Source organism: Aptenodytes forsteri, unplaced genomic scaffold, assembly GCF_000699145.1.
Source record: "Aptenodytes forsteri isolate BGI_AS27 unplaced genomic scaffold, ASM69914v1 Scaffold79, whole genome shotgun sequence".
Lineage (NCBI taxonomy): Eukaryota > Metazoa > Chordata > Aves > Sphenisciformes > Spheniscidae > Aptenodytes > Aptenodytes forsteri.
Genome location: NW_008794776.1, coordinates 1,577,016 through 1,597,253, shown reverse-complemented (window position 1 = coordinate 1,597,253; position 20,238 = coordinate 1,577,016). Strand labels below are relative to the sequence as shown.

The following is a 20,238-nucleotide window of genomic DNA, read 5'->3' as shown; positions in this document are numbered from 1 at the left end:
CGAGATCCACGCCCAGGGAGCGACTGTTAAGCATGCGGTAATGGTGCAAGCTACACGTTCAAACACTGCACCCACGTGGAGAAGGAACAGTCTGCAGTGACCATTTCCTACCTTTCCGTAGCTGACGAAGGAAGCAGCTGCACGCGCTCCTTTTCTATCGACCTCAAATGACAGAAACCAGAGCAGAATGAATACCCCCGACAGGTATAAATAAGCAATAGGTAACCAGGAAGAAATACGAAGTACTAAGTAGTGAACAGGGAAAGCTACCACTGTGTGACATCAGAAGGACCAAAATATTTGCCAAAACCCCCTATGCCTCTCTTCTGCCACATGAAATTTGTAATGAAGCCTGGGAAAGAAAAAAACCTGAACTGAATACAAGTCATAGAGCTCCCTCGTTCTTCAGAACTGTTGACAGCTGCTGAGATTTTCCGTAGAAGAAAGACTCATCTAAACGCAAGACTCCAGGAGCTTTCCAGAGGTAAAGAATGGTTAAAGTTACTCCAGCATGTGTCACACAGTATGCCCAAAGCCCAGTCTTGAAGTACGTACGCAAGTACATCTAACACGATCAAACCAGCAAGGATTACAGCAACAACTTTATTTAAATCTCGCAAAGAAAAGGAACAAGGTTCACAACAAGTTAGTTAAAGAAAACCACCGCCAATCCCAGTAATTCCATATGCACTAGTTTGACTTTGTGCCTGGTAATGCAAAAATCTGAAATCAACTTCCATCAACACAACTGCTATTTGCTTTAGAAATGAAGCTGCTCCTGCTGAATAGTTACCAACTGAAGTCTTAGAAGCACGATACAAACCCAGGCCTAAGCGCTTCCTATTACTTGGAACTACACAACCGAAAAAAACCCATGAATAGTAACACTATCTACGTTTTTGCACACCAGTGCACTGATATTCTTCGATGGAAATTATTTTTCTCATTTAACAAGCATGCAGTTAAACAGTGTCAACCCAGACATTTAGTTCATTCCAGTTACGAATTTGCAGTTGTCTAAACCAACGGTTTACTCACACTGTGTAGTAAATTTGAAGTGACAAGACTAAGAAAAAGCACGTCCGTAGGATAGTCCATTGTGAGTCACACAGGCCCCATAACAGCATTCAAGCTTAGACAAAGCCACCACTTTTTGTGGAGAGAATACTGTAGCCTTAGATAATAAAGGCGTTCCTATAGCTGTGATAAGATACAGAAATAATTCTGCCGCTGACGCTCGTTCCTGAAGCTTTGGTATACACAGAACTTCCTCCTCAGCTATGTGAGTTTGAAAAAGTCCCGCTTCATTCCCTCTACTCCTAGGGAGACATGGGTGAGCACCACTCTCTCTCGTTGGTCTGCAAATCGCTTACAAGGGCAAGTATTACAAACCCTTCCACAGGTTTTGCAGCACTGTGCAATCTTAAAACAAAGCCTTGCTAACCAAGAATGGCCGATAGCCTCTTTTTAACATATGAAATAGTTTAGGAGACAAAATTTTGCCCTCATTTTAACAGCCAAGAAAAACAAGGGAGCAACAACTGCAGTTTGAAAATTAAAAGTGTAATGTGCTAACTGGAGAAGTTTGGGTTTTGATCCGCATAACCATATATAGCGTATGCTAAAAATAATCCTGTGTAAGACTTCCCGAAAACATAAAAATAAGAACTGATAATCTCTTGTGAAGAATCCCAGAAACACTTTAGTAAATAAGTATTAAAAAAAAAAAAATTACATAGTTTTTATAGCAAGCAGGGACCTAGTCAAAATGCAGACCTGCTATCTCAAGCTTCTTCCTGCTACAATGAAAATAAAGTTCCACAACTGCACATACTCATTCTCCCACGCACATGTCTCTTAAGGAAAAAAAACCAAACCAAAACCAACCAAAAAAACCCAACAAAAAACCACACAAACCCCCAGACAATTCTACATTCCCTAGAAAGGAACTACACTTTTTTTTTTGCTGGTAACTCGACTTCAAAGATAGTAAAGTCTGTCTGAAAGCAACAGGTTTGGTTCTCTGTGAACACTCTGACCAACAAGGAAGGCCAGTTTATGAGCATACTGGCAAGGAGCAGGTACTCTGATAACACCCTGCGGAAGGAAGAAAAAAAAAAAGAGGAATTATTTTCAAGTCATTTAAATAAGCGTGCATTCACTGTAACAAGGAGAGTCCTGGAATTCAGAAGTTTGGATACATGTAAAATTTTATATTCCCTGTAGTTTATGCAGATTTGTGAAAACAACATTACATACCCTGAACACATCAACCCCCCCCCCTACTGATGCTGGATTTCACAGCACCAAGGTGGGACGTGGGTAAGTCATGTGCAGTATTTATGGTTACTAAACTGACAAATCTAATGCACAGCTCAGGCGTGAGCTGCCTGTGTGCTGGTCTTGGTATGCAATGGAAGATGCCTCAAAGGAAATGGAGGAACACGGTTCCATCTCCACACAAAGAAGTAAGTATTTCTGCAGGTAAGAAATAATCATTTCAGTTTTGCTTTTGACATAGAATTTGGGAACAATACTCAAAACAAGTATTTTCTAGTGAGAATAAAGATTAATCTTCAGACTTCAGAGAGATCACATAACTGTAAAATGTCTAGTTCTCAGACCACCACTCTAGGTCAAGAGGCATACTCGCAGGCTTTTTGGATCTGCATGGGTGTTTTAAGGATATCTTTTTCTACCTTCTTGTGGGTTGTTACTGCACAGAGATGCACAATCTTAGAAGAAAAATATTATCATTTCCCAGAGGAAATACTTACCGACCAGTTGTAGTACATGTGGCAAAGTTTGTAGGTTAAACGTTGTACGTGATCTGGTTTCAGTTTGCTAGTGTCATAAATCACGTTATAATGAGTGGGTGCAACACAACCGTTTCTCACTGCCTGACTCACGATAAAGAAATCGTACCTGTAACAGTGAAAACAAAACCCAGGAAGTCTGATACAGAAAGGGCTGCTTTTCTTCGAAAAATACAAATCCCCACAAATTTGTCTCACTTATTTTCTTCAAGTCACTTTATGCATATTGAGTAAACCCCAAAAGCATGCCTATGCTTTGGTCACAAAATAATCCGTTTCTGAAAGGCCAGGAGATCTGGAAGAATGTAAATATTCTTATTATATGGAACAAGTCTTAAGACCATGGAGATCTCATACACAGTTTTCCTCCTGATAACCGCCCTGCACACGTACTTAGCTTACGCTCCTCATTTACCCTACCACCCCGAGCCACATGTGGATGTTTGTCACCTACCGCAACACTTGGAACACCTGCAGCGAGTTGGCAAAATACAAAAAAAGGCAGGCAAAACTACCCGTCAGAACTGTGCACTGCCACAGAAGACTGCACTGTTCCCTACGCGCGCCACTGGACATGAGGAAAAATTTCTTTACCAAAAGAGTGGTTAAACATTGGAACAGGCTGCCCAGGGAAGTGGTTGAGTCACCACCCCGGAAGTATTTAAAAGACGAGTAGATGAGGCGCTTAGGGACATGGTTTAGTGGGCATGGGGGTGTTGGGTCAACGGTTGGACTCGATGATCTTGGAGGTCTTTTCCAACCTCAATGATTCTATGATTCCAGCGTCCCTGGACCAAAGCCAAACCTTTCATCATGTACTGAACAAGCTTTGCGTTTCCCACACGCCTCACCCGAGTGTCCTGGAGTGTGACTTGCGAAAACGTTCAATACTAACAGCAAGCAAGTCAAGTCAATGAGATCCGTGTACATGTTTTACCTACACACATAACTGCACAATTCCGACTCGCCTTCCCAACCACCGAAGAGTACTTCCAACACTTGCTCATAAAATGCACCCTTACAAAGTAATAAAATTTATGCGCAATGTCAAAACTACAGCCAGACAGAATTTAATTGCAGTTAAGGACAGTTGGGTGATCCTATCAATAGGCACTCATTCGGTGCTAAACCTTTAAAAAAATCAAAAAAGGAAACACCAAAAAGTGAAACACACAACACTTAAAGCATATACAATCCTCTGATGTATACAAATACTACATATTGGAAACCATTAAATACTGGCAGAATGAATTCATAAAATTTAAGCTTCTCTGCTTCTTTCATCTACACATTCACTATGATCTTTTCAAAAGGACAGAAGTGTGGACAGTATTCTTCTACTTGATCCCGCAGTCAATTTAATATCGGATCTATTTCCTTTATTATCAGGCTGCCAGCAAACAGAAGAAATATGACTTCTATACTAACTTACCATTCTGGCCTGGTAACCTCCACATCAACAACAGTACCAGGGGGTGGGTTTTTAAGTGCTCCACCAGACTGTGCGAAGAATCTGGTATTCACTCGTTTCTTCACAACTATCACAGTAAGTCTTGGACTAAAATAAATGAAAATAAAAGAAAAAAAACAAAAACCATCCTGAAAAAATGCACTGAGAGTATTTCAGGAGCAGATTCTCTAGAGCTTCAAATTAAAAGCAATTTCGTTCATAACTTTAGATTTTTAGTTTCAGGTGCAGCTTTGCTACTATTTCTCACCAATCCAGCTTATATTTAGCTTCATAGGGAGACAGAAGACAGACCAAAAAGGGATCTTCTAACACAGATCTGATTTCTACTATCTCTCTACCTCATCTTTTCATCTAGAAAACACTGTGTTTTAACAGTATTTTTGGTAAAGAGCAAGCCATTAACAGAAGCTAAACAGAAGTAGTAAGCACTTCGGTTCTTACTATCTATAACTTGTTTTGTGCTCCGCTTGCCTGCGGTGTCAGGAAATGTTTTCATTTTTCAGAGCAGATTAAGAAACCAAGTCACTGTAGTTGGTAAGTTTTCAAGCAGAGTGTTGAAAACTGCAGAACGTAAGTGACTGAAGAATAGCTAGTCCTTTCAGAAGTGGAAAGGAAAAAAATGGACCTACTGGACACATGTGATAGTAATCAGGCTATGATCAACCAGTTGAAAAAAGTATTAATTAGGCATCAAGAATGCCTAAAGAGTATATGCGCATGTGCGTATACGCGTGTATTGACTACTCATGCGGTGCGTGCACTAAAGACTTTTCCTACTATATTACAAGTTAGGTATCTCAAATCACATAAACAATCATCAGAAAAGCAGTTATCTGAGCTCAAGTAAAAATAAATAAGGATGAAAAGATGACACAATCTTCATCTGTAACCACTTTTTATATCCCACTGTGTATTTCTCTTACAGTATAAAAAAGGGGGTTGCTGGAAACAGACTTACTTGTAGTCTTTACCAACACTCTTCAAGCAATCCAAAAATTGAGGCACTTCATAATTAACCAAAGTATTCAGCTGCCCATCTCCTACACCATCACGATACACAATAATACGAGAGGGCAAATATTTATTCCACTTGAACCAGTCTCTTAGAGCAGCTTAAAAACACCAAAAAATAAAAAGAGTAAAAGCTGTTAGCTATAATGACAATTCATTCCAAAACAAAAATGGATTTTTATTACTGGAAAAACAGCAGTAAGTTTTGAAACCTGAGGTCCTCAATCTTTCAGTAACCTGAAACGGGTATGCATCATGACACACAAATGTTACCTGCAAGAATAATTCTGGTCTACCTGTGTACTGACACAAAAAGAACGAACCTAAGGAGATTATCTACTCCGCTGGCCTCTCTCACAGCAAGGAGCTGTCATTCTTTAAATCCGTCTCCTTTAAAACATTCTTTGAGGCGCATTGATAAGAAGTATTTATTGTTAAGAAATATGGGAATCAATGAAAGAATGTACACAAAATGCTATTAATTTTCAGCAATATTTACAACCATATTTTTAATCTGTTTTTATCTAAGTGCAAGTTGGTAACACCTCCCCTCAAGGCAGCCGAGGAAGTGTTTTGAGGAAGCTAAACTATCATTCCTTAGATCTGGCTCAACAAGAGGAGAAAGCCTTCCCTTACTTTGCAAGCAGGCTTTGAGCCCATCCACCAGTTCTTGCCCACGACTTTGAACAGCACAGCGGGAGAACCACCTGGAAGAACAAAATAAAAGATGACCTTCAAGGCATTTCCCAGGCTTACCTCCACGAAGTTATTTTTTAAATGGCTATGACCTCTTAGTCTTTATGGCTATTGTGGGTCAAGGCAGTCAAGCAAGCGTTAGTGTACCACGAGAGTGTTTCCCTCGCAAAGCCCCTGTGGTAGACAAATACCTTACCACCATGTGCAATTCCTCTCAATCAAAAAACTTTCACACAAGTCCACTCTAAAGGGAGAAGAGCCTGTCATCCTGATGCCCTCTAGTCATCCCAGCCCCTGCCCCGCCATTTGCCCCCTCTCCCAAGCATTGTGGAAGAAGAACAAGGCTATTCCTCAAGGGATGCCGTGGAAAAAATAATTCACAATATATAGTTCTTATTAACAACGTACAGTAAATCAGTTTGGACACTTTCGTGATGGCCCACCGTATTCAAGCTACTTTTCAGTTAAGGGAAAGATCCTTTCCCCCCCCCTTTGGCATTCAAATCTTACCGTGTCATTGTTTGATTCAGGCTAGCGACAAATCCTGCAATTGACTGCTTTCCAGATAAAGTGTCATGGTAACAATCAATTCCCACAACCATCACCTGTTTCAGCTTAAAAGGAATCAATACAGAACATGTATTAGTACGTGAAGAGATGCCAAAGCACCTATCATCTCTGTCCTGCAGTGTAACAAGATCATGACATAGGCTGTACGGTTTCAGGACACTTAAGTAAACCATGGGCACTGAATTCTTGAATTAAATGTCTCCTTATGTCATATTTAACTTCATGCCTCTTCTCACAGACACAAAACAAACTACATAAGGAATACTCAATTTTCTTTTTGGGAGAAAAAGTCTTGCTTTTTAAATAAGGCTCAATAAAGAAAACCGTTACCATTTTAAAAAAATTACTTACTGGGATCTCAACACTCCAAAGCTCTCCACCCATTTTACAGTTCATTTGTAAGGCAATTTTTGTTGCTATGGCCATAGCAGTCTGAGGCTTGCTTAAACTGCGAGCAATCACACACTGACTTGGAATGGGACAATCGGTACATAAGTATTTCTTGATAGCATCATACTTATCCTTTCGGGAACTAGACAAAACACAAACTGCCTTTAAAGAAAAAAAAAAGTTTTTAAGCAGCTGCATTCTCAGATTTGTGTAACAGTTGTAGTTCTTTAGGAAAAGCTTCTTACGCTCAAGAGAAATATTCAAGTGTTCACAGTGAAAGAAATACCTGGAAAGTTTCAGTGTCTATACTTCAGAACCAAGTACAAAGGCTCTTTTCCAGAAGGATACTCATAGTCTAGGGTTTGAACAGGAGTACGAGTAGGCATGTAGTAGATACTCAGGAGCCAAAAGTTTTATTTCTGAGAATGAATCCCACTAGTCTTAAAACACCAATTACAGAGATTAACATGATTTTAAATTATGGATTCAAATACATACTATGTTTGTGTCAGGGGTAATACTCTGCTGTAAAACCCTTAAATAAGCTTCTGTTCTATCATCTACTTCGATCCTGAAAAGGAAGAGAAAAAATGCTTACAGAAAAAACAACTAACAGCTATTGAAACTTCAGCAAAAACATAAATGCTCATTATGCATCAGTACTGTATGAAGTGTCACATTTATAGCTATTAATAAATGTACAGTATTCACACATTTTGAAGATTAAGAGGAATCATCCCCAACTTAGGCTTCCAAGAGCAATGAAATTCAAAGTGAAAGCAAGCACAGGTACTCAAAGGAAGGTATTTGCAGTGAGAACAAATCGGAATACGTCCAAAGTCAGCAAGAAAACATACATTCCTTCTTGTATTACATATAGCTCTACTTGAGAAGGTTTTGCTCAATGACTGTATGTCTCATACTGTTCGGTTTTGGCATGCTTTAACCCCCAGTGAAATCTCTCACAAATAAAAGTATGAGTAAGAAAATCAGTCACTAGAGAAAACTGAACAATTTGCATACTGAAAGCAACTTTGTTTTACTAAAAATCTCACAGAAGTCGGTAGTGTGACATACTATACTATCTTCTCATTTAACAGCCTAAGCATGCTAACAGATATACCTTAATACGTATAAAATGACTTTTCCATCAGCTTTCTAAAGGCACTTACATGGTTGCCTTGTTCATTCTGATTCCCATAGATGGTGTGACTTTAAACAGATTTTGAAGTAACGTATTAGCAATATCATAGTTGCGCCGTGTGTATATTAATAACCAGTTGTCCAGAGGCTTTGCACAGATTAAGGGAGCTCCCCTAGTTTCCTTTGACCAATCAGCAAACTGAGGATTGTAATCAAACTGTAAATAAGAGATGTGAGAGAACGAAAATCAACACCCTTCCAAACAACCTATACCACAACAACTTCCCGATACGCTCACGAACAGACTGTAACGCTTCTGCCTAGAACAAATGACTTGATTTTTTTACTGCTGTTGTCACTAATTTAAAATAAGCTTTATCTAGCCCTTTCAAGAAATCCTACACTCTTCAAATGTTTCATTCATAATTATGCAAACATACTTATGATTTTTAGCCCAGGTAACTTATTACTATTTGCTGCACAGTTTTTGTGCTACAAAGACATAGCTGCTCATGTATTGACTTATTTTTCTCCCATTTTTCTTTTTAATAAGGTAACTGCTTGAGAAAAAGACAAGTATTACTATAAAGCAGACATCAGATCTTTTCAATAACAAGAAAAGCTTTACCAAATACAGTATCTTGATCTGTATAGCTGTGTAAAATGCCCTTTTCCATCTAGCATCCATTCAAAACAAACAAAAAGACCTCTACTACAGAGCAAATATATAATGTTTTATGGCCATCTATGACATATTTGAAATCTAAGTTATTCATACTGAAGAGTCACCCCACCTTTGAGTAAACAGACACTGTATGTGTTCTGTCTACTGAACTGAAATAATTAGTGGCTTTTCATTTGAAAGCCTTGGTATTTTAATATATGGAAACTAGTTAGAAACATCTCTAGTCTCCTAGTTTGTGTATCTGAAATGACTTTGTTTAGACAGAGGGACTGTTTTGCAAGGAAGACACTATTGTAATGCAAGCCAGAAAAATCTTCAGGTGTTTCTAAACAGAACTTGTAAACAATTTAAGAAGTTTGCGAGTCTCCTGTTTGGACAAAGACTTGCATATAACTTTTTCACTCATAATCCTTCATTTATAAACCAACAAGTAGTATTTCCTTCCTTAAGAACATGCTTCATCAGCAAGAGATCCAGAAGATTTTAGAAGTTGTTTTATTTAACACATTTCCTGATTGAAGGATCTTTTCTCCTTGAACAACTCTTCCCGTAAAGGATAATAAATTAGAATCAAAGCTTAAACCCCAGTCTCGGAGTTCCTTCTGAACATTGTCATCTCTGTTTAAAAACAAGATTTAAATTAAAACAAAGACATTTATTCTTGCTGACACTTTTCTTTTTTAAAACCAGTAAGATTTCCAAAGTTTGTTGCAAAAAAGAAGTTTATCATACGAATGTTTCATGACAAAGAGGTACAGAAGATATTAAGGTAGCATACTTTCGGATGTAGTCAATAAGTCTTCCAATTTCACGTTGCCTTTGCTCAGGTGGCAGTCGTGTATGAACAGCCAAGTCTTTCATCATATTAAAATCATTACGCATCTTCTCAGTTAATCCTGTTAACGGCAAAATCTTCTTCTGAGTAAAAGTTAGACTAAGGACTAAGAAAAGTAAACTTGCAAGTCGTGCAGATTAACTATGCATGTACTGCAGACACATAAAGTGGTGTCAGTAGTAATCAAGGTTTTCAGTTGCTCCCTGCGCATACATTCCTATCTGCATAGAAAAAAAAATTCTGGATTTTTGCACTTGAGAGGAAACCACACGAGACATGCAGCTCTTTATTTACATTTCCAAAGCAAAACAAAACAGTGCTGAGATGGACAGGTACTGCTAGTGCAAAGTGGGTATCAGAGGAAAATACATGTTTATGTATCTTACAAAATTATCAATTTATAGTAAATTTCTCTTTTTCAACAAAAAGTTCTACCACCAAAAAACTCTACAAGTTATCAGTGGGCCAGTGTTGAACACCGTACGTAAAGACTATGTAACATCCAAACCCCTCAAACTTTTCAGCCTCATTTAATTATCGAATCTTTTAGCTACAAAACTTGTTTCTAAACTCACATTTATACAAATAAAACATTTCTACTTAACTTGGCAAGAGGCTGCTGTCAAAATACCGGTTTCAGTAGGCATTACGGTTTGCAGATGCTTTGATATGAAAAAATGCTACAGTACCTGTTAGGAAGCACAGCTCTGGAATTAGAACCACAGGTCCTGGCATCATGGTTCCTCTCTTTCTCCTCGACTGACTGATCAAGACAGGCTGGTTCAAGTCAGTAATTTCTTGATTATATTGCTGTATTAGAAATATATACTGTATGTTAGTTTATTCATAACAAACACTCAGTTTTCTTAATAATAATGCTCACTTTAGAAAATTAGTATTTTTCCTAAAACAAACAAAACCAAAACAAAAGCAACCAGCAACCTTTCTCAAGTAGCACACCTAACCTGTGTTAGAGAAACTGGTTTTGTCAGAAAAGGCTAAACAGGGAAGCACTATTCTCTCTATTGGTGCCATCAAATTATTGACTGGTAAGAGACAACAGAAACAATGCTTCTGCCTTGCTCAAGGCAGTTACACCCAGAGTATCTAACTCCAGATTAGGATGCTCATTCCAGTTCAGCAATCGAAAGGTTCCTACCCTATAAGAGCAATTTAATTCGAGACATCACAAGAATCAAACAAGATTCTAAGTGAAGTTTCTGAAATTCAACCCTCCCGCAACATTTCCTTGCATCTGGCATGAGTTGGTCTGTCTAGCAGTCACTAATTTAGTTTAGAAAAAAACCCAAAACACCACAAAAAGGGGACACAAGCTGACAGTCAACAAACAAACTTCATAGTTCAACTTTTTCTTAAAGAGAACCACACCTCAGAAACCATCCAAAGGATAGCATTTAAAAACAAAATAGTGAGATCACATCAGAGGCAAGAAGGCCTTGACAAATGATTAGAAGATTTATAATCATTTATAAACTCCATCCTGAACTAGAACGGATAATATAAATTTTGCTTCTAGTTCATTAAGTCCCATCCTGTTTTACAGTTGAAACTGATGTGCAGAAAGATTTCACAATTACAGTGGTAGGCCTCAATGGCAGAGAAGGTTAAGCTATGAAAGACATACATAAACTTTGTTTCAAAGAACCAAAAGTATCAAACAGTAATTTCTCTTAAGATGACTGTCCATATATTCTACCTCCAGTAAATGACCAGCAAAACTTGCCAAGGGTACACTCTGCCCCATCATCCAGATCATTAATGAAGACGTTAAACGGGACTGGACCCAGTATTGATCCCTGGGGTACACCGCTAGTTACTGGACTCCAACTACACATCGTGCCACCAATCACCACCCTCTGGGCCTGGCCATTCGGCCAGCTTTCAATCCACTTCATTGTCTGCTCATTCAGCCCACACTTCATCAGCTTCTCCACGAGAACCTTATGGGAAACAGTGTCAAAAGCCTTACTGAAGTCCAGGTAAACAATATCCACTGCTCTCCCCTCATCTACCAAGCCAGTCAATTTAATCATAGAAGTTTATTAGGTTGGTCAAGCATGATTTCCCCTTCGTGAAGCCATGCTGACTATTCCTGATGAATTCCTTGTCATTCACATGCCTGGAAACGGTTTCCAAGATTAGCTGCTCCACCACCTTCCCAGGGATCAATGTGAGGCTGACCAGCCTGTAGTTCCTGGTGTCATCCTCCTCAAACTTCTCCAAGATAAGGAGCAACATTTGATTTCCTCCAGTCCTCGGGCACTTTTCCCTATCGCCACCATCATTCAAAGATTATCGACAGTGGCCTCACAATGACACGAGCCAGCTGCCTCAGGTACTTGTAGGTGCAACCCATCAGCGCCCATGGACTAAGGTATGCCTACTTTGCTGAAGTATTCCCTGACCTGATTTTCTTCCACCAACGGTATGCCTTCCTTGCTCCAGACTTTTCCCTGGTCTCTGGGCCTGGGAATCCTGAATGGCAGTCTTGCTAGTAAAGACTGAGGTGAAGGCGGCATTCAGTACCTCATCTTTTTCCACATCCTGTGTCGCCAGGGGCCCTGCCTCATTCATAGCAGCGGGGTCACATTTTCCCTAGTCTTCCTTTTGTTGCTTATATACTTACAGAAGTCCTTCCTGTTGCCTTTAACATTCCTGGCCAGATTCAATTCCAGCTGGGCTTTGGCTTTCCTAACCTCATTCCTGCATGCTGGGACAATGCCTCTGTATTCCTCCCAGATTACCTGTCCCTGCTTCCACCCTCTGTATGCTTCCTTTCTGAGTTTTCCCAGGAGCTCCTGGTTCATCCATACAGGCCTCCTGGCATTTTTGCCTGACCGACTACTCATTGGGATGGACTACTCATGCCGAATCATGCTGCGTAAGTTATTTACTGCTCTCAGATTACATAGTATCCATTAAAAATAAAATTCCATTAAAGAAAATTATGAATTACAAATGCATGCATCATAAGTAAACCTCTAACAATGCTCTAACGTTTCAAGTTAAAGCATATTGCATACACTGACAGTTAAGTTTCCATACCCTTTTGTAGTAGTCCACGTAGCTGATCTCAGAACCATCGGCTTTTCTAAAGGTACACTGTGGATTGGCATCCCAGTCAATGTCATCAACTCTGTATGTTCTGTTATTGTACCTAAATAAACAATGTCATCAGGTTTTTTTTAAATCTTAACTCAAATAGAAAAGAAATAGAACTGCGGGATGAAAAAGTTAATAGCAGTACTCATGTAAGTTGAAAGTTTTGCTCCTATCAGCAGCAGTAACTTCAAGTTTTCGATTGTAATAGGCTATCAATTCTACTAAAAGCTAAATTGTAATAAAACCAAATGAAAACAGAACTAGTCCAGTATGTACTTCCTGCTTTTGTAAATGCTATCACCTCGATCAGTTTGCTAGCTTGACAACGACAGCATTTTCATTCTTTCTGATGCTTCATTGTATACTTCAGGACATGGAACATCCAAAAAATAAACAGATCTCTAAGATTACAAGAGTCCGAAGAGACTTACTTTGTAAGGACAATTAAACCTATCAGCTCTTTAGCACAGGCATCTCTAAATCTTTGCTCTTCAACCTGGTAATACAGACTGTACATAAAATCCAACACTGTTTCACTGCGAAGAACCTTATGGCTCACATCTGTACATAACATAATGCTTTCCTCATACTGGAGGATAGAACTTGTGAAGCCCGGCCAAACCATCAACCTGTCAAAAGAGAACATACAGAATCTTAATGTGCTTTAAAACATCTCTATTCTCACCCCTTGAGTTACTTCTGTCCACTTTCCCAGACACTAGAAAGCAGTCAAGACACAAAGAAACCCCTATCCAAATATAAACAAGCTCCTGAAAGTTAACAAAACGAAAAGTATTTTACATGCAGGTATCTTTAGTTAACCTAAGATAAAAGAAGATTAACTGAATGATGTAGCAATATAACTGAAGTGAAAGAAAGGATGCCTCAAAACCTAAGACATCCATTTCATGCTATTAGTCTTAAATATCTTACATACAAAGTGTATGGGTATACAGGACACTTTAAAGAGAAAAAGACCAACAGTTTATCTAGTAGACCACTGTCCAGTTTCTTCCACCAACCAGGTGATGCAGGCTAGGTTAATGGCAAGGAGTACACCACAGCCATATGATGGGGCCCCAGTCAAACTCAAGCTTACTAACTTGTACAATAGGCCTAGGGCTAGCCAGAAGCATCAGTCACATTGTAGGGGATCCTGGCACTGAACGGGAACGAGACGTGACAGCTAGCAATAGGTGAGTTCCAGAACTACCCATCCAGCAGGCTATGGCCAGATATGAATTTACATGGCAGATTAAATGGCCTTCAGAATGAAGGCTGGACACTCCCGAGCTTTAGAATTAAAGTATTCAGAGATCTCAGCCTTACAGACATTTAAGCAAGGTTTCTGACATTGGAGTAAAACATGATAGCAGAACACACACTGGTAACGAGTAATGAGATCTTACACATAGAAGAAACTACGTTAGGAGAATGAGGTCTCTCGCTTCCCAGGAATACCAGTTTTTAAGTCCATGGTTTTATTACAAGATAAACCACCAGAGCAGTATCAAAATATCATCCTTTCTCCCTGCATCCCTCCTAAACCCAAGTATCTTTTTTGCCAAACCTGTGATTAGGGATGCTGATTGGGTCACTGGGATTGTAATAATTACGTCCAATCTGCTGCAAATTCAACATCTTCAAAAGCCTAGAAGTTGAAATACGGATGTCATTTACCATTATTATTCAGTTTATCAAACTATGCATGGTCCCATCCCTCTGCACAACTGCATTTTTTGTTCATCTGACTATATAAAACAGTCACAAATGTGAACTTTTCATTAAGCTCAATTTAGAAAGGCCATGAACACTTATTAATGACAGTTAATCAGTTGAGAGTAAGTTAGCATACAAACCAACCCTTCACCAACCAGTTGAAGGTAGCAGTCTAAACTAGCTGCAGTTCAGATGAACCAGGTAGTCCAGGTACCAAGTTTAAGTGGAAAGACTACAGCAAAAAAAGTAATTTGCCAGTTCAAGGTCCTGCACTACTATTTGCTTTAAGAGGCAAATCCACAGACACAAAAGGAGGGCAGAGATAGGACTAACGGCCCGTACAACAGCTAGCACTCCAGCATGAATCTGCTTGCTCAGGGAAAAGGTATGAACTCATTTCACACTAACATGTGCCAGAAACATGCATGTAACTGCACATTAAAATGTTGCCAGATGTGGTTGGCCAAATAGTAACGGTAGCTACAAAAGCTTAAAAATTTACATTTGTAATATTGATTTGTAGTCCATTCTTTGGGCAGGAAAAACTTAAGTCATATTTTTAGAATGACTTCTTATAAAGATATAACTTGGACCGCAAACCTTCTAAAAATGATGTTGTAAAATTGCAGACATGTAGGTGAAGTAGGTGGCAACTCATTAGTCAACGTGATTGTTATCTTCACATCCTCTCCATTTCGAGTCCTACTGAACACTTCAGTAACCTGAGAAAGTGAAGTTAGAAGCAAACAGGGCTATATCTGGACTTTGCTCCATTAATACCGAATTGGACTTGCACATTAAGTACTAAGTAATAATCCAAGACTTAGCTGAAACAGGAATTTGATTTTCTACTATGACTGTAAACTACAACTGAAAATGCTTCATTCATTTGGGTGAAGACAACTAATAGAGTAGAATGGAGGCTATCCCCAAAGCAGCTGAATTCAAGATGAAGACAGGGAGATCACTTACCAATTACCATTGTGGGAAAAAGACTCAACCTGAGGAAATAAACTTAATATATTGCCAATTTATATTTAATTACTAATTCAGGTACTGGGAGGCAAAAAGACAAACATTAAAACACGTAGTAAAAACATCTTCCCCCTCTCCCTTTTCCAGGCTCAACTCCACTCCGGACTCCTCTGCCCCCCTCTGTTAACACCACTGGTTACACTCAGTCCTTTCAGTGAGGCAATGAGTGGCACAAGGGCTGGAGGCCGGGGGGGAGGCAGGGGTTACCATCAGTACACGGCATTTTCCATCTGTCGCTCCTCTCTTCTCAGATTTTTCTTCTGCTCTGGCATTTTTTCCCCCTTTTTAAATGCACAGAGGTGCCATCAGCTTTGCTGATGGGCTCAGCTTTGGTCTGTGTTGAGTCCATTGTGAAGCCAGCTGGAAATGGCTGTGTACAGCACAGGGCAGCCCCTAACCTCTTCCCATAGGGGCCACCCCAGATCCCCCCAGCTACCAAAACCTTGCCGCATACACCCAATACGTCCACCCTTTCAATTATGTTGAGAGTTAAAATACAAAAGTTATGAAAAGATCGAAGCAGAAAGAAAACTAAAGGAAAAATACTGTCTGTACTATCCACTTCCGTGCAGAGGATTATTCTAACCTGAAGAACCTAAGCATTAGAACCAGAAGTTTATTAACAAATTGCTCTACAAAAGCAAATTAGCTTATATTATATTCAGTCCAACTAAATGTTGCTCATGGGACATCAATTCTCTTAACTTCACCCAGACCAGTAAGAAACAAGAAGCATCACAAAATGCAAATCAAAATAAATAAAAGAAATAGCATTCTCATATCACACCTTGTTTCCTAGTTTTTTTGGCAAGAATAATATTGATCCATCAAATGCATGTGTCTTTCCAATTAGCTGTTCATGCTGAAAGAGCAAAGCTGATCGAAGCCGGCGTGCTTCCATCTCAGGACTATAGCCAACATGGTACTGATATAAAGCCCACTGGGGTCGAGACGTCAAACGGAAGTAATTTGTAGTTAATTTTATCATAATACCTGAAGAACCTAAAATGAGAGGCAAACATCTTAGTAGTTGCAAAATTTTACCAATTTATACTAATTCAACAGCTTTGAGAAATTTTAAAAAACTAAGGCATTCAGACGAAGATTAGTGGTCAGTTGTGTTGTGTTCTGCAACTGTTGTAGCTCAGTAAGCTATAGGAGACGCTCGCATAGGCACAGTGTTATCAGACACTCACTCGCTTATTAGAGCTTTTTGTAATTCCTTCAGTTGTCAGGAAAACTCTCACATCAAATAAGGTAAGCATTTAGATCAGTAACCTGTCTCCCAAAGGGTTAGTACCAGGTACTAGAGAGATGGATTTCCACCAAAACATAAACTTCCTTTGTGGACAAATTAATCTTTCTTTACAGCAATCATAAACATAGAACAAAAACTATCAGAATATCAAGCACTAGAGATATCCACATTCCCATTCATATGTGCCAAGATGACATTTCTTTCGGTATTTCAAGATTTTTCAAACAAACAAACAAGCAAACAAACAAAAAACCCACAACAGTAAGAACTAGCTCCAGATCACTTACTTATCTAAAGTATTTCTTCCCATTTTTTCATGTCTCATTTCAATTTCTTTTAGACCTAAAGACACGAGTCTAATACAAAAAATACATTGCAGACAATTATGGATCCTCCATTTTAATTTGGTTTTCATCATCCATTTTTTCCTATCTGAAATACAACACCCCAGAAGAAAACAAAAATATCCTGCCACATACAAAGCATGTATATTATACTAGAAAACTGTACAGAGCTATAAAGAGAAAACAAAAGGCCAGCAATAGAGCTGTGTACTAAGTACAGCGATCCATGATCTATCATCAGCATAGCTCTAGATAGAAAATTTAGGTAAGAAAGAAAATAACTGTTTCTGGCCCAAAGTGACTTGAGCAGAACTAAGCCCTACCATTCCTGGGCCCGTGGCATGCTCCAGTTATCATTCAATTAAGCAAAAGCGGACTACAGTTGCTGTTATATTGTTGTGATGTCTCAGAGAGTCACTTCCAACACAAAACTATTATCAGCACAGAACCTGCACTGTTGAACATTAAAACGACTGCATTCTAGCAAGAAGGCAGGACCATCGTGACAGCCTGCTTTTACTTCTTTTCATATGCATGATTTCATCTCAAGGAAAGCAGCATATGACCTTTTACTCAAACTAAAAAGTTGCTTCAGAAGAGGTCTCAAATTCCACATTTATTAGGAGATCTTTACAAATTTGGTTAGGTCAATGTGTTACAAACCAGAACTTCTAGAAGCAAACCCCCAGAGTCCTGAAGAGTCCTGCTTGAAGAAGTGGACATCAGGAACATACAAGGCTCATCACTTATGTCTAAACAGTTGCAGTTTAAAATGCTACACAACTTCTGTCTGAAGCACTTTGCCATCAGACATGTCATCTTACTGTTCCTCTTCAGATATGGGGAGCAACTTGTATCTTTTTCTAGTCCACGATGAAGATTTTTTTTATTTGGCTCTCTAGGGGATAGTAAAAGCAGAAACAAAGCAAGACTATTTTTCATTTCAACTTGCTTATATGTCTATAGTCTGATCTGAACATACCAGTTTTTGATTCTTGAACATGTTCTATGGCTTGCCGAGTATTTACCCCAAGGTCATGGAAATCTCTACGACGTCCACCCCTATCTGCTAAAGACAGTTCCTGAAATCCTGCCGAAATCTGTAATCCTATTGTTTTGAAATTTGAGGAAGAGGAAGAATTACAATCAGGTTTTATATACAAATAAGAATTAAATACAATTCAATTTTGAAAGTCAGATATATATACAAAATTAAGAGAAATCATTAAATGTTAAGTTTCAGCTTTTGCTATGTAGTAAATTCATCTTGAAGTAGCATTCAGGTGACACATATTAACTTCCTAAGATTTACAGACAGTAAACTAGTAAGCCAACAGAACAGCTCACTGGCCAGACGAAAAAAGATGTAAACCCTTCAAATCGGTAATCTCTTCTGAAAATACAGGGAGGACAGGTCTTTCATTTCAGCTCCAGCTAGCACCGAAATGTTTAAATACACTGTGATGTGAAATAGGTAAGAAAGTTTAATTTCCTTATTAAGATTCAAGAAAAACAATGAAATATCAAAATTAAATTTACTATTGGTATTCATGCAGTTACTTCTGCCAGCTGCTTTCTAATTCATTGTTTTAAACTATTTTGATAGAGGAGATGGTACAGATGGAGTAGAGCACGCTTAAGGTAGTTTTCAGAATTCCTGGTTCAGTTATACTGCACCTTAGAACGACAATATTATCGTCATAACGTATGTACAGTGAACTTTTCCAAATCTTAGTAATAAATCTCATTTTGAAAAGAAAAATTAGAAATACAGTCTAAAGAATATCTAAATTGCATTCTCTTCAAAACGCTTGCTCTTGTGGGCAATGAACTTTCACCCTTTCTGACCTTCTGGCCTTCTCCCATTCTGGCCTTGTTGAACACTCTGAGGGCCCCTCTGTCGTCCACGGCCACCAGGTTCTTCTGATACTGATGGAGGAACATGCGGCTGCTGAGGTTGCCGACGGCCGGGTGGCTGACTTGGCAAAGTCTGTTGAACCTGCAATAGTTGGGAGCAACTTTTCCTGCTGCGACTGAAGAAACAGCATACTTCCAAGAGTGCAGCAAAACAAAGTCAGTAACCAAGTACAGAATACTCAAATACCCAAGTGTAACAGTTACATAAAGTTAAATCTCTTTTCCTCTATTAAGTAGCAGAGTTATTACTCTGTACTTCAAACTCCAAAATAACAGGGTCCAGGAATTTTTTTTTGTAAGTTAATATTCATTTAACTAGTAGTAAATGCAAATCTTCTCTTTCCAAGCTCTAAAATTTCTGGACTTCTCATTTTTAACCACCCCTCTGATACTTCAGGTAGCTGACTACTTATTTTATAAAAACAGCTTTTGTAATTTTAGTGTCTAGTGAATAAGTAATATTAAGAAGTGTCACGCCTGGAAGAACTGCGACGCACAACCTTCAGCCACAAGCAATCCCACAATTCAGTTTCATGTTACTGGACTGGAGTCTGCCCCACAAGTTAGTCCCTCCAGGAGTAATCAAGTTCTCTAAGTTTAAACAAGCAAGAGGCCAATATCAAGGAAGATCATGAAACCTGAGCTAGAGAGCCAGCCTGGCTCTGTCTTGTCCTACAACACAGCAGTAGGAACCCCCTGAACCAGCGTCACACAACCTGCCAGCAATCCATTCCTGGAGTTCCTCTACTCCTCTGCTCTCAGAGCTCTTGGCACATGTCTTGTGACTCCCATATGCATGTTCTGACACTGAACACAAGATCAGTAACTAAGCAGGCCTCTCTATTCTTGTACTCTCCACCTTATTTTTACACGTTATAAGATCTGTCAAAAGTATACCCTCTAAGAAGTCTGTAAATACCCATAAGCACTACTGCAAAGATTGAATGTGCACAACCCTAAAGAGTAGATGTGAAAATTATCAGAGTCCAGCACTATCACAGTAACAGCACATTATTACAAGTTTCATGCTCTCTGCAGTATTCATAAAAGTTGTTCAGGAAAGATCAGTTCTGCTTTGCCTCTCTCACCTATACTCATCCTTGCCCCTGAAGGAAGCTGCAATGTCACCTATGTGGACTCTCTAGTCCAACAGCTAGGCACTGGGCCCCGCTATCCTGAGCTGATGTCGTGGTTTAATTTCAGTCGGCAACTAAGTACCACGCAG

At 39.1% G+C, this 20,238-nt stretch overlaps 1 protein-coding gene across 1 annotated transcript in view; it reads right to left on the bottom strand.

Annotated features, from left to right (window-relative positions):
• Nucleotides 1-1,980: 1,980 nt before the first annotated feature.
• Nucleotides 1,981-20,238, bottom strand: part of PIWIL1 (piwi like RNA-mediated gene silencing 1) — a 20,658-nt gene continuing 2,400 nt past the window's right edge. The window contains exons 2-20 of the mRNA XM_009274372.1: nucleotides 18,945-19,145; nucleotides 18,079-18,208; nucleotides 16,282-16,496; nucleotides 15,060-15,181; nucleotides 14,311-14,391; nucleotides 13,172-13,369; nucleotides 12,684-12,795; nucleotides 10,307-10,427; nucleotides 9,561-9,678; nucleotides 9,289-9,400; nucleotides 8,127-8,314; nucleotides 7,453-7,525; nucleotides 6,916-7,116; nucleotides 6,505-6,608; nucleotides 5,935-6,005; nucleotides 5,246-5,399; nucleotides 4,249-4,374; nucleotides 2,778-2,925; nucleotides 1,981-2,097 (exon numbers count right to left, since the gene is read on the bottom strand). Of these exons, the coding sequence (XP_009272647.1) occupies nucleotides 1,981-2,097; nucleotides 2,778-2,925; nucleotides 4,249-4,374; nucleotides 5,246-5,399; nucleotides 5,935-6,005; nucleotides 6,505-6,608; nucleotides 6,916-7,116; nucleotides 7,453-7,525; nucleotides 8,127-8,314; nucleotides 9,289-9,400; nucleotides 9,561-9,678; nucleotides 10,307-10,427; nucleotides 12,684-12,795; nucleotides 13,172-13,369; nucleotides 14,311-14,391; nucleotides 15,060-15,181; nucleotides 16,282-16,496; nucleotides 18,079-18,208; nucleotides 18,945-19,145 (2,592 nt within the window). The remainder of the gene's footprint in view (nucleotides 2,098-2,777; nucleotides 2,926-4,248; nucleotides 4,375-5,245; nucleotides 5,400-5,934; nucleotides 6,006-6,504; nucleotides 6,609-6,915; nucleotides 7,117-7,452; nucleotides 7,526-8,126; nucleotides 8,315-9,288; nucleotides 9,401-9,560; nucleotides 9,679-10,306; nucleotides 10,428-12,683; nucleotides 12,796-13,171; nucleotides 13,370-14,310; nucleotides 14,392-15,059; nucleotides 15,182-16,281; nucleotides 16,497-18,078; nucleotides 18,209-18,944; nucleotides 19,146-20,238) is intronic.